Consider the following 14,165-nt stretch of genomic DNA (forward strand, 5'->3'; position numbering starts at 1 on the left):
TGTTCACTTAGCCAGAACTCTTTGGAGAGTGCCAGATGAACATGGTTTAAAAGAAGAAAAAAATCTAGCTCCCCAAATCCACGTTGTGTGCTCCACTACGTAACTTCTTATGTTTTATGTCTGCCAGTGTGAAATTTATAACATTGTTGCTCCAATTTTATGTGTATAAAATTTATAACAACGTTGCTCTAATTTTGTTAATATTGTGCACACTTAACGACTTATAATGTTTCAAAGCTATCAGAAAAATTTTCACATTTGTGAACAGTTAGTGTTCATTCTGAAGACTGAATAAAAAAAAATAGGACAGCATTCCATTCTTGAGAGTTTCTTGTGTTTGCTTTCTCCTCAGAAGAAAAATGGTAAACAGAATGGACTGTAAGGATTTATGGACCATAGTCCATTGTTCATGGTTAAAGTATGCATACAAACTACCTTTCATCACTGTTGGAATCCAAAGCTCTTTTCACGGGCATTTTTGTTATTGTTGGAATGCGAGTGTCTTTGCACAGGACATTATGTTTAAGTGTGACCATCTTGTCATTGGCAGTTGGTGGACCCCGGTGTCAAGGCATGGCAGCCAACGAAAGGCAAAAACAACGTCATCATGTTCGTCGGCCTTCAAGGCAGCGGCAAGACCACAACGTGCACAAAGGTTAGTACTAGTAACCTCGTTAGCTTCTCACATGTGCTGTATAACACATGACATTGGTCAGGCGTATGGTCAGTACATACAAGCACGGCTGACGACATCAGATGACACTTATGAACGTGGCTAACGGCCATTGTGTTGATTTGTAGTGAATACGTACATAAATGCTGGACACGTATGTGCAGTGCAGTCTGCTTATTGGACTGCTGATACAGCAAAGCTTTTGGGACACACTTTATAATTCATTTTTAGGCAACTGTTAACTCTGTTATTACGATATAAAGCTCCATTATTATGATGTGTTTGTGACGTACCTATAATAATTACTGTAGCCTTCACACAACACATTCATGATGTGTGCTGCGTACAACAAATTTGGGTGCCGAAAAAAAACGCAATACGAGAGAACACTGAAAATTGGGACATCGCAGTGACATGTGGTACAGCGGTGTGTAATTTTGACAAATGGGAGTTTTGTTTCGAATTTCGCATCTAGAGATTAACTTCTTACCACAAAATTAACAAAAACAGAAAAACTCTTAGCTGCAGCCTTCTTAGACACCATCTTGTTAGTCAAAGCTGTTTTAGTATTTCTCTGTAAGAGTCGTTGTTAGTGCTTGTCGTTCTTGCTTCACGCTTGCACATTTTTGATGGCGCAAACGCACTTTAGGGCTTCTTACACTGGAATGACCCCAAAGACTGGGTGCATGTGTCTTCAGGGGTCTTAAAGGGGTCGTGAAAAGAAAAGGAAGCTGCCCGGTTGTAATTTTCCCTGCTTCAACAAGGATTAGACAATGCGATTCCGAAATATTTCGACGCTATATTCAGTCTATATTTAATGATGCCCATTTGAAATCGCAGTTTTCTTGGGCTCCTAAACAACTATGCGGCCCTACCGGCCGCCATAGGCACTAACGTGTGACGTCGTGCTAAGGGAAGTTACTGTATAAGCTCGTTACAACGGATCTGCTTACAACAGACATTCGTATACTACAGACTAATTTGCGGTGTTATGCCAACCTCCCTATCCGTTCCATTGATTGAGCTTTGTTTACAACGGATTCTGGTACAACGGACATTCGGATATAATGGACTAAAATGTGAGGCCAGCAAGGTGGCCAGGACCCCTTTACAGCGGACGTGTCTATTACGGACATTCGAAATTCAATAACTTCCGACTTCAAACATCGCTTGGCATACTTTCGGGACGGGACAGCACGCGGATATCGACATACCGATTTAAGAACAAAGGCCGCTGATCCATCAGTGATCAGTTATGCCTAGCCGTGCCGACAAAAATTCGGCGCACAGCGTGCTTGGTCTTGCGTTTTGGGGCGCCAACGCGTGAAATTGCTAGCCGCTGCCGCCGCTGCTCCGAGCGGTCGCTGCACGGTGAAGCTTGGCTGAGGGGTATGCTGCCGATGCGTAATATGTCACAAGGTCCGAAGTGCTGATGAGGGGAACCTCTAACCACGGATCCGATGAGTCGGTCCGAGGTGCGTCTGCAATGTTCGTGACGAGTGCGGCGCGATATCATAATCTGACGATTGAGCTTCCACTTGAAGCTGCCAAAGTAAAGCGTAATTATGCACTCAAACCTCATTATAACAGTCACATCTGCCACGAAAATAACTTCGTTGTATCCGAAAATTCGTTATAAACGTTTATTTGTAATACTGTATATATAACAGCACTGTTCTTCATTTACTTCGTTATAACCGATAATTCGTTATATCCGTGTTCTTTATATAGAGGTTTGAGTGTATTCTAAATGATCGTCGAGCCGTGAACTCAGAATGAGTGCGAATGCGTCAGTAAATAGCGCGATTTTCGACAGTCGTGACCTGACGACGAGCAAGCAGCAGACGACACTCTCCCGGAGCGAACATCGGATTGGCAGAAGCAGCCAACCGGAGGCCTCGAAAGAAACGTCAAACATTTATTTTTTGCACGCTTGATTCTATATGGAGAAGCTAGCTGAAGCGGAGAATTTGAATACGGATAAGTGCTCTTTCCAACGAGCCCAGAATGTCGGTGTCCGGTTGCGCCTTCGCGGAGCTGTATTTTTTTCAAAAACGCTGTTTTTTGTTGTTCTTTTGCAATTTCCGCATTAATTTTCGCCACCTCAGCAGGCGAAGCAAATTTTTTACAACATTTTTGTGTAATTTTCAGTGAAGATATTTTGGAATCAAATAGAAAAAGGGCTACAGAAACTTAAAATGTTACTTTCAGAAAATCTTTACTTTTTTTGTTATTTTTCGCTGCAAGAAAGCCGCGTCCCCCATTAAGAATAGATCGGTTCTTTAACCGTGCTTGTGTCTCGTAATTCTCTCTGGTTACAACAGACCCATTCAGCGTTTACATAAAAGTCTGTTGTGACAGCACTTGGATTTTGCATACTCCCTTTACAACAGACCAAAATCATCTTCACTATGAAGGTCTGTTGTAATGAGGTTATACTGTATAAACACAGCATTAGCTTTCTTTTGCTCTAAAATAATATATTTATTGGAACCTAGAAAAGAAACAAATAACACAGCAACTTTTGCACTCTGTGTTGTATACTGTGCAAGTACACCACTTGATCTGCTTGCTTCTGCTTTCAAGTACATCCAGGCTCCGTCATGTGCGTATTCTTGCCTTCGCTCGCAAGGTGCAGCATCCCAGTTTTTTTCTTTCTGGTTATGTTAGGTTGTGCTTTACGGCGTGTTTGCCAACCGTGTGCGTCGTCAGACAGTGCCGTACAACTCATCAAAGTGGAAACAATGTTCGCTTTCACAAGCTGCCGGCGTCACAAGCGAGACAGTATGATGCTACGAATCTCGGCCAACTATGGCTCAGCAAACATCGCTGCGTCGCCATGTTTTGTCAACGACAGAGACTTTTCATTGGCCGACTTAAAGTGACGTCAGCTGTACAGTTGAGGGGAACATGAGCTGGGAAATCGTAATTGTGATTTTATAGTTATTAAATGAACCTGGACGATGAAACTAGTCGAGGTATAGTATTGAATGGACGACCAGGGGATTCTGAAGTGTATTCTAAATGATCGAGTGTAGTTGAAAATTTTCGGAAAATGTTTCACGACGCCTTTAATATAATTTCTCCCGTCGTTCTCATTGTGAGAAATATACTTCTTTAGAATTTCAATGTTGGGCGAGTTGTTGTTTCGACGTTAATATCATCGTGAGTAGCTCAGCAAAACGGCACAACAGAAAGTAGTGCAATTGTTGCAAGAAGTAAGCCAAAACGCTTGTGGTACGTACATTTCCCGTCCGCAGCTGGCATACCACTACCTGAAGAAAGGCTGGAAGACGTGCCTGGTGTGCGCCGACACCTTCCGAGCCGGTGCCTTCGACCAGTTGAAGCAGAATGCGACCAAGGCGAGAATACCTTTCTATGGAAGGTGAGTGACCGCCTGCTTATTGTACAGAAAATATTGCATTTACATTACTGTAATGAGCCCTTCTTTACCTGCCGCTGTGATCATCGCCAATAGGCTGTCATCATCACCAATAATTTTTTCGTAATCGAATTCAATCAACGCATTGCCACAGCTTCAGAACCTCCCTCAGAGGTGTGTGCCCACTTCATGCTTCTGTTAGTTTATATTAGATTGCTTAATTAACTCTAGTTAGTGTTAAACAGTACAGTTAAACTTGCGTGGTGAAAGAGCAGCACTAGCTGTCACTGTTTCAATTACCGTATTTACTCGATTCTACCGCGCCCTCGATTGTAACGCACACCCGTTTTTCGCGACCAAAAAAAAAGTGAAACATCGATTGTAACGTGCACCCATTCTTCGTGACAGAAAAGAACAAAAAATGACTGTAGGACTCGACCTTCACACATTCTGAAGAACAAGTATTTGGGTTTTAAAGAACAAAGGTTTAAAAAAATAAAAAACAAGGTCAAACAGCACACCTTGCCCCTAAAACTGTCACCACTACGGCGGCGATGTGAGTCGCATAATGGATCAGTCCTCGTCAATGTCGGACAACTCCTTGTCACTGTCAAAGCTCTTCGCTGTGAGCAGCTCTTCGATTTCGGTAAACCAGCCCTGCTTTGGTCCACTGAAACCTTTTCGTGAAGCTTTGCTGTCAAAAATCTTCTGCTTCTGCTTGCGCCAGTTTCGCACGCACATTTCAGGAACTCCGAACGACCGCGATGCGGCCCGATTTCCGTCTGTCTCTGCACATGTAATAACTTTTCTTTTAAATGCGGCATCGTGGTGCACTCGTCGAGTATTTAGAGTCGGCACTTCCATGCCGTTGATGCGAACGCAGAACAGGGTGACAAACTCCTCAGCACACATAGGTATGAACTGAAACAATGGCAGAAATGGCCGAGGCGTGTAGAAGGCGGCCATTTTTAAAATGCCAATGGCAATATGATAACCGAGTTTTTTTTTTTCTTTTTTTGCTCTATTCTAACGGGCATGCTATTTTTGGACCCATTTTACCGGAAAAAAGGTGCGCGTTAGATTCAAGTAAATACGGTAACACCATGTTTCCGACATCACGGTGACTGACGCAGCCAGTGTTCTGTAGCATTGGAATTAAATGTTTTTTTTTAGTTATATTGCTATGACACAGTTCAATTCCAGTTTACTACAGACAGAGCTGATAATCAATGCCTGAAAGCATTGAACGAAATCCATTGCAAAATACCTGTGTGATAAATTTAAGCATGGGCAGAAGGGTAAGCTTGCAGGAAGTATGATCTGTACTTAGCATATACTGAATACTCGATGCATACTGTACATGTGTATGTGCAGTGAAATGTCTATTACAGACATGGATGTAATGAACTATCGGACACGTTGAAGTGTGTGAAAATGTAGTCTAGCTGCTATTACGGTTTAATGGGCCTGTGTCTTTAACGAATGCCGGACATAACGAAGCTTTCTTCGTGTCGTAAGCAAATTGGTTGTAATGAGGTTCGATTGTACTGGGTAGTTTGGGCAGCATAGCTGCCGACTATGGCAACAAACAGAAAAAAAACGTTGCCTGTCCCTCCTAAGTAGGGATGGGTGAATAGTAAATTTGAGGTTCGAAGCGAATAGTGAATTCGTTGAATAATTTCGAACCGAATAATTTGAATAGTGTATATCACGTATTATAAAGAAACGTGAGCTATTTTGTCATGATTCAATTAACCTGCATGCTATCTTTAAGAATTGGAACTAGGCGTGTGCGACTGTCACTTTTTTGGTTTGAAGTGAAGTAGAAGCAAATTCGAGTAGTGGCAGGATTTGAATAGTAACAAGGCCCAAGCAGTAAAATACGTTACGTTTTTAAATTTGCTATACTTAGTGCAAATAAGCGCTCTTAACACGCTTTTAAACTTTTAAAAAAATTAATCGGGATGATGGTAATAAGTACATTTTAAAATACCTTGAAGTGTGGCTTTGCGGCAGTGCAGATTTTTCCTGGAAAGGTAGTTTCACGGCATAGCAGTCCTACGCTGCAGTGAAATATACATCTATTCGTGTCGAAGCGAATTTGAATACTGTAATATTTGTTTGAATATTCGAAGTGCACGAATACTCACCCATTCCTACTCCTAAGCTCTGCGTGTCGTGCTTTTCGACGAAACGAAAGCTCTCGCGAAAACCTGCAACGATAGTTTCTGTTCTGCCCTCACAGTTACACGGAGGTCGACCCAGTGGTGATAGCTCAGGAGGGTGTCGAGAAGTTCAAGAACGAGGGCTTCGAGATCATCGTCGTCGACACGAGCGGCAGGCACAAGCAGGAGGACTCGCTGTTCGAGGAGATGTTGCAAGTGTCCAATGCCACCGTGAGTGCTTTTTCCGGCCGTCATTCCGGCGTGTCACTTCTCGTGCCAAGTGATAACTCTGTAACAACGCTAATCCAGTTGAGGGATCATGACACGGCAAAACATGGCATCAGTAAAATGAAGTGTATGCCTCAGTGTGGCCCACTTTAATGCTATAGCGTTGAGGAGCCTGTGTCATAGAAAAAGTCGTGTCAATGTCATCTTCTGTGGGTGAAAAAATCCTCACAGCTGCGCAGAACAAAAACGGGTCAAAGAATGCTCCGATTGTCGCAGAATTTCTCTGGGCTGCTCCTGTAAGCAAGGTACATTCAAACCTCATTATAACAAAGTCACATCTGACTTGAAAATAAGTTTGTTATATCCAGAAATTCGTTATAAACATATATATCTAACACTGTATCTGTGGCAAGACTATTCTTCATTTACTTCGTTATAACAGATAATTCATTATATCCGTGTTCGCTACCGTATATACTCGCATAATGATCACACTTTTCTTTTTCAAAAAAATTGACGCCAACTTCGGGGTGCGATCATTACGCGGGGTAAATTTTGCGCGAAATAATATTTCGAGCACCAAAAACACAAACAAGTCGCGTATCAGAATTCTTACGATAGCTATCATGAACATAACCAAAAATAAAAGTAGAGTAAGGCTTGCCTTTGTAATAAACGCACACATTATGCAGGAACTACATGCATTGCATATTGCCCTTTAATTTTTTCATTCACTGACCCCCTAACTTTCATTCAGAGTCTGAAGCCTCACTGGCCTCAGTGTTGTCACCGCTCGATTCCACCGCTCGGTCGGAACCGGCAGTGTCATCGCAGTCCCACAGAAGGTTATCTTCCGTTCCGTCGAGCGCGTTAGATATGCCTGTATTCTGGTTTCGTCAACGCCGAAATGCCTGCCAGTAGCGCGGTTGATGTGCTCGAGCGCGTAATCAACCGAATTCAGCTTGAACGCGGCAGTGAAACTCGCGTATCGCCCCATCGTGAACCGGCACTCAAACAAGCAACCACAAAGCATGCCACCACGTTACAGAACGGTGGTAAAAACGCGGCGATGGCGGCGACGCGGCTTTTTCAGGAATTATGGGAATTCGTCGGCAGCTTGTTGCTGCGGGATGACAAGTCAACCAACAAGCGGCTGCCGCTGTAACACTGTGGGATATCAAAACCACGTGATCAAAACAAACATGGCGGCTGACGGAGCTAAGCGATTGCGTTTTTTCTCGTGAGTCGTGGAGGTCGTGAGTGCGTCACGTGCGTCAAAACAGTTTCTTCCGTCGAAATAATAAATTCTTTCGTTTAAATTGGTAAACAGCATAGCCATGTCTGCTTTTAGAGGACAGAAACAGAGATGGGCACGTTCAGCTGCCACATACGTAGAAACACATGGCGGGCATGTGGTGAAAACTACGGCATTTGTCTTTACTGCTATCCTAATACGGCACGTTTCCGCCAAGGGTGGGCAAAAATTAGGAATCTGTTTGGTGCGTGCAGTTAACTTGGTGAGTCTTGAAGAGTTATTTAATGTAACGTTCGACAGATGGTAAAATGATGATCATCAGCTAGACTTGGCACACGACATATCGCTGCGACAAGTTCGGGGTGCGATCATTATGCGAGTAAATACGGTATATCGAGGTTTGAGTGCAAATGAGTTGAAAAGAAAACTTTGTAAATTTTGGTCAGGATGGGAATCAAACCCATGTCCTTCTGAGTACGAGATCAGCATGCTTCCCAAAAGCCACACCGGCTCGGTGGTTCAAACCGAATAAAGGGCGAGCTAGAAAAAAAGCACGCACTCCAGCGCTGGCGTCATCTCTGCTCCTAGCGGCCTCCACAAGCAGCGGGAAATCTGCATTTACACGCATTATGGCAAGATGGCGCCACCCTCCCACGGACCGTGCGAACAGAGCCTGATAATGCTATCGCATTCCTCTCTTAAAGGCGAACCTTAACGTTCCTCCAGCATCGACTTGATTGCTGGCTTATAGTGTTGCTTGTAAGTTGGCCTGTGCAAGCGTGCATGCCATGTTCATCTTCTGCTCATTATTTAATTGATGTTTCTCTTCGTGTTCCTATAGAAACCAGACAACATCATCTTCGTGATGGACGCATCAATTGGTCAAGCCTGTGAAGCGCAGGTGAGCTCCTGATCGAGTTAAGTTTCTCGTGGTTGCTCGACTAAGTTGAGGTGTATCCACAGTGGGACGGCAGTTGAAAGCCGAGTGAAACGGCATTTTAGGCCGCATAAGAAGCCTAGTTTCAGACGGTGTAGAGCAGGGTTGTTCCCACAGGTAGGTAGTAGTGTAAATTCTGCCCACTGCTCCGCTTTACTGCCCATCACTTTCGGTAGAGCGCCTGCCGCTCTAAATGACCCCTTTGAAATGCGTACCTGAGGAACTAACAAACGGCAACTATGCAAACGCAACGCCAGCGAGCTGTGGCTCCTGCCACCTGGTTATGTAAACAGCAGTCTGAACAGGTGACCTTGTGGTTTCAAACATCGCCAGCTCCAGTGCCAGCGATAAAACACAAGTGCCCTTGCTTCCGTTTTCTGTGTGCATCATAAATTCCAGAAATGAAATGGGGATTTGTGTAGCAGATGGAAAGTTTGAAAACCTAAAATTTAAAGTTAATAGGTATTATCCCTCTCCACGACCACCACTGCTCTCAAAATGTCCACCCCTAAAGAATTTCTAGTGAGAACCCCGGTGTAGACATGGAGGAACCATTTCATGGGAAATATACATAATGGCGTATCTTGCATCCAATAGTAGGTAACATAAGTGTACGTGTGCCAGTATTAAATGTGTGGAGAAACGACGCACTTCCTGGTCGTGCCATGTGGCACAAGTGACGAAGCTGCCAAACCAAATGTATCGCTTTGCTAATTTTGCCGCGTCGCATCGTCGCAGGCACGTGCCTTCAAAGAAAAAGTGGACGTCGGTGCCGTCATCGTCACGAAGCTCGACGGCCACGCGAAAGGTGGAGGAGCTCTCAGCGCGTGAGTCATTGTTGGCAATCCTCCTCGCTAGTTCTCTGGGACGCGGGCAAAAGACTCTGGGTTTGAATATGGTACTAGATAAGAGTGTAATCTAGCTGACACATTTTGGCACAACACGTTTTTCATGATGATGCATCTTGCTTTCTTTTTTTCGCATGCACCGTCCCTTAGAAGCAGTTTACCTTCATATGGGTAATGTGATTGCATTTTCACCCAAAATTGGGTAATACGACTGCAGAAATGAAGCCTTGCCGGTGTTTCCAGCTTTATGTCCTAGTCTACTAGTCTAAATGCCAACACTCTTCGATGGACAATCATTGGGGCTCTATCACAGCTGCTCAATTTATTGAAAAGAAGACCACTTCTCTCCCTAATTTTGATATGTTTTGTGTTTTTTAACGGATCTTGAAAAGAAGATTAGTTAGTGCAAACTGATTAGCTACAGTCGACGTCCGATTTCTCGGACGCCCGAAATTCCGGACATGCCTGATTTCCCGGACTCATCTGTGGCACCGTCAAGTTCCCCGTAGAGTCAATGTATTAAAAAGTCCGAAATTCCGGACGCTTATAGCCTTCGCCATCCGATTTCCCGGACTTTTTACTGTTAACCGCCGACCCAAAGTCACCACCGACGCCGCCATTTTGGTTGTTTTCATTTTCATATCCTTGAACCCGCGCATCAGCAGCAACGCCGCACCGCGCCGCGGTTGCCATAACCTCGAAACCGCACGTGTCAATCCGTTGCCAGCCGTAGCTTAGCCAAGCCAAACCTCACTGTGTTCGTTCACGTGTTGTTTTGTCAGCTGTGCTAGCTGTGCCAGCTCTGCGGTCGTGTCTGTGGTTGATCGTTTGCTGCTGCGCGCTACCTTCAGTGATCACGTTTCCCGACCTTCAGCATCCACCGAGTTCCTAGCTGTTTCGTGCTGCGCTTTTCGTCTAGCGGATTCGCCGTTTACAGCAATGGCACCGACTGCTCCTTCGTCTTTGTCCGCGCCTTCGAAGCGCACAAAGCCACCTCGTAGGCTCACGATGACGAACTGCCATCCGCGGACGTTGCCTTCGACGATCTGCGCGCTGGCGGCGTGTTGATTCCAGCCGAGATAACCCTTGAGGGCTTCGCCGACGCTGACAAAGACCTCGAGCTATGTGCGGAGTTGACCGATGACGAAATCATTCATCAAGTTACGGAGGATTCCGATGCCGACACCGAGAACGAAGAGCCAGCTCCTACACAGCCAACGAACACGGAGTTGATGCGAGCACTGATGACACTGTCATTGGTGTACAGCGGCAACATGACGTTGACTGAAATTGAGGCAGACATAATCGCGGGCAAGTGGACCGTGCAAAAGAAAATAAGCGACTTCTTTGCGCCCAAGTGCTGACCTATGAGGTAGTGCCGGCCACGTCGTATTTTTTTTTTATAAACGGCTCTTTTCAGAGCCACCTAAACAATGCATTGGCTGAATTGCTATGGGAATCTTGTACTCCGGCTGTGACCCTCTCCGTCAGCGAAAAATACCTACCAAAAATGTGCGTTTTCACGTGCATTCGTTTTTTCCGGACTGCCCGATTTTCCGGACGTTTTCGCGGTCCCTTGAGGGTCCGGGAAATCGGACGTCGACTGTATTTCAACGTTGTCAAACAAGAATGCGTTAACTCCGGTTCATGTATTGTCGAGTGTTGCTGCTCTGCGCATAATCATTTAAGGCCACACGAAGTGTTACTACTGTAAAGTTTGTCGTCAAGTGATCCTTTCTTTGATACTTTTATTTTCGTAGTCCATAATTTTCAGCCACCGTTACATGAATACATTGCAAATAAACTTTATAAACATAAAGTCCTTGGCTCTGAATGCAATACCCCGGTTCACAGGAACTCTGCGAAACAACCTGCAGTGTCTTGAGAGTCAACAAACTAAGTGATCAACATTTTCAGTGTTTCCCGCAGAACTGTCGTACTATTGGGACTTTAGTCTTTGTTTTTTTTTTCTTTGTTCTGGTTTTCCTTGAAGTCAGCAGGCCTATAGTAATAATTAGCACGTGTCACTTGCTGATGGGCATGATGTGTTTGCACGTGCCATGTGCTAAAACTGTACTTCACTTGTTGCTTCTCTCCAGGGTGGCAGCCACGCATAGTCCAATCATCTTCATAGGTACCGGGGAACACATAGACGACTTTGAGCCATTCAAGGTCAAGCCGTTCATCAGCAAACTCTTAGGTGAGCTTCAATCTTCACAAATTGGTTCGCTCACTCAAGTTGTCCACTGGGTCGGTTCGTGCAACATATAAAACTATGTGCGGTTTCACGGCAGGAGGAAAGAAAGGTGTGGTGTGAAACAGCATGGCGTGACAGATGTGATGCTGTCACATCGCGCTCGTCATGTCTTTCTTAACTCCTACCGTCAAAAAAAAATGTGACATGACAGAACGGCGTGACATACCGTATATTGCCGCATACAGTCGAACCTCGATATATCGAACGGCACGGCGATCGCGCGAAATAGTTTCGATATATCCAGAATTCGATATAAAAAATCACGTAAAAAAATGCGTCAAGAACTTGTGGAAAACAACCAACGAACCAATCGTGGTGCAGTAAATACTCACTTGAAGATTCAAACAAAGTATTTATTGTGTTGGCTTAAATACTGAAAAGAGTAGCCTGCTTTTTGTTGGCAATGGCGTGTTTGACGACTGCGTCCTCAACATAGTCCAGGCGATCCACAAGTGAAAGGCCGGTGCCTTCAATCGCGCTGGCAGTGGCGGCGCGCAAGGGCCAAAGCGGCTACGACCTCAGCTGATGTCGGGAGCGGGGCACCATCAGCGCTTGCGGGATCCACCTCGGCAGCGTCTTCATTCGGCTGCTCAGCGGTAGCTTCGGCGACGATCTCTACATCCGTTAGCTCCGCCGTTGTACCAGTGCTGTCGTCACCTCCAACGAAGTCTTCGATGCACATGCTTTGCGGCTCCGCACCAACAAAGCTCTCCAGCTTGCTCCACGTTTCGGCGAGCTCGCTTTCTTCATCTGCGCATGCCAACCCAGCTTCCTCGGATCTTCCACTGATGCTTCGTCAGTGCGTCCACCGAAGCCCGCATGCCGAAAGCAGTTGGCTATCGTCGACTGCTTGACGTTTTCCCACGACGCCTTGAGCATTTGGATGGCGCCCAAAAGATCGATCTTCAGATCTTGGCCCATCCGGAGTCTTACAAGCAAAATGTCGATCAGCCGACGCTTGTAGATAGACTTAAATGTGCGGATAATGCCCTGGTCCAACGGTTGGAGCTTCGAAGTGGTGTTGGGCGGCAGAAATACCACTTCGATGTTGCTCAGCTGGGCATCGGTGTGGTGTGCCGTGCAGTTATCGACGATAAGGCATACCTTCCGTCCCTGACGCACCAGGTCCGAATCCCACGCCTTCAACCACTTGAGGAAAATATCCCTCGTCATCCACGACTTCTTATTCCAGGCATAAGTCACCGGAATATTGGGGCAGTTCCGCATGCACCTCGGGGTTTTAAATTTGCCAATTACAAGTGGCCGCAGCTTCGTGCTCCCATCCATATTGGCAGCCAATAGGACCGTCACACGGGCCTTGCCTTGCTTGCCCCCGTGTCCCCGCGAGTGTCCAGCGTTTGCCGCGGAAGCATTTGCCAGAACAGGCCCGTCTCGTCAGCATTAAAGATTTGGCTCGGCTCATACTTGGCGAGAACTTTGGGCCACTCATGATCAAGCCACTTCTGAATTTCTTCATCATTGGCGTCCTCACTCTCTCCCGACACAGTCTTCCCGACAATGTTGAAACGAGTCTTAAAACGTTGTAGCCAACCGCTACTCGCACTGAAATTCTCGACGCCGAGAATGAATGCAAAGTTCTTTGCCTTCTGTTGCAACATCGGCCCCGATACAGGAATATTTCGGGCCCTTGCGTCCATGAACCACTTGTGGAGAGACTTCTCAACATCTTCAAAAGCAGCTTTGCGTACACGCCGCGCGCCCGAGTGCTGACTCTTCTCGGCCTTGGCCTTTATGTCGGCTTTGTTTTTGAGCAGAGTACTCAATGTGCTCCTTGGTATGCCTAACCCGTCCGCGACGCTCGACTTCTTCTCACCATTCTCAACGCGCTGGATTGCTTCCAGTTTTGCTGCAAAAGTCAGGGTCGTCCGTTTCTTCGCGTCTGCAGCCATCGCTACACACACACCACAACGCGCGGCAGGCCTAACACACGAGCACAACAACGACCAATGCGACGGATGCCTGGCGATACTATCAAGGAGGAGCTGGTGCAACAAGTGCAGTGCGTCATTGCTGCAAGGCTGCGGCGTGCGTATGCCGCTACGTTCAAGTGGCGCACTCGGCGCCATCGATGTGTGCAGCAGTCGTAAACGCCCACCGCGCTACCGCTATTTTCGAGAGTTGCGGGAAAGCTCGCCGCCTGTCAACGGAGCGCGGGCGGTTTGGGGTGGCCGAGTTCGATATATCCATTATACGTCAAACTTCGTTCGAAATAAAAAATTAAAAATGCATGCGATTTCCCACGTGATATAGGAACCGTTCGATATAGGCAATAATTCGATATGTCCGTGTTCGATATATCGAGGTTTGACTGTATAAGTCGACTTTTTTTTAAAAAATCAGTGCGCCAAGTTTAGGGGGGTAGGCTTATATGCGGATTCCTACATGAAAAAGGGGGGGGG

The 14,165-nt window shown here is 45.9% G+C and overlaps 1 protein-coding gene across 5 annotated transcripts in view; it reads left to right on the plus strand.

Moving 5' to 3' along the window:
- The window catches only part of LOC119374407 (signal recognition particle 54 kDa protein), a 226,759-nt gene that overhangs the window by 189,816 nt on the left and 22,778 nt on the right, over window positions 1-14,165 (plus strand). For 4 of the 5 annotated variants that reach the window (XM_049411280.1, XM_049411279.1, XM_049411281.1 and 1 more), the window contains exons 4-9: window positions 551-655; window positions 3,934-4,058; window positions 6,301-6,451; window positions 8,545-8,604; window positions 9,379-9,467; window positions 11,588-11,688. In XM_049411280.1, coding sequence (XP_049267237.1) covers window positions 551-655; window positions 3,934-4,058; window positions 6,301-6,451; window positions 8,545-8,604; window positions 9,379-9,467; window positions 11,588-11,688 — 631 coding nt within the window. The remainder of the gene's footprint in view (window positions 1-550; window positions 656-3,933; window positions 4,059-6,300; window positions 6,452-8,544; window positions 8,605-9,378; window positions 9,468-11,587; window positions 11,689-14,165) is intronic. The other variant, XM_049411282.1, reaches the window with a different exon arrangement.

This window comes from Rhipicephalus sanguineus, chromosome 11, assembly GCF_013339695.2.
Source record: "Rhipicephalus sanguineus isolate Rsan-2018 chromosome 11, BIME_Rsan_1.4, whole genome shotgun sequence".
Lineage (NCBI taxonomy): Eukaryota > Metazoa > Arthropoda > Arachnida > Ixodida > Ixodidae > Rhipicephalus > Rhipicephalus sanguineus.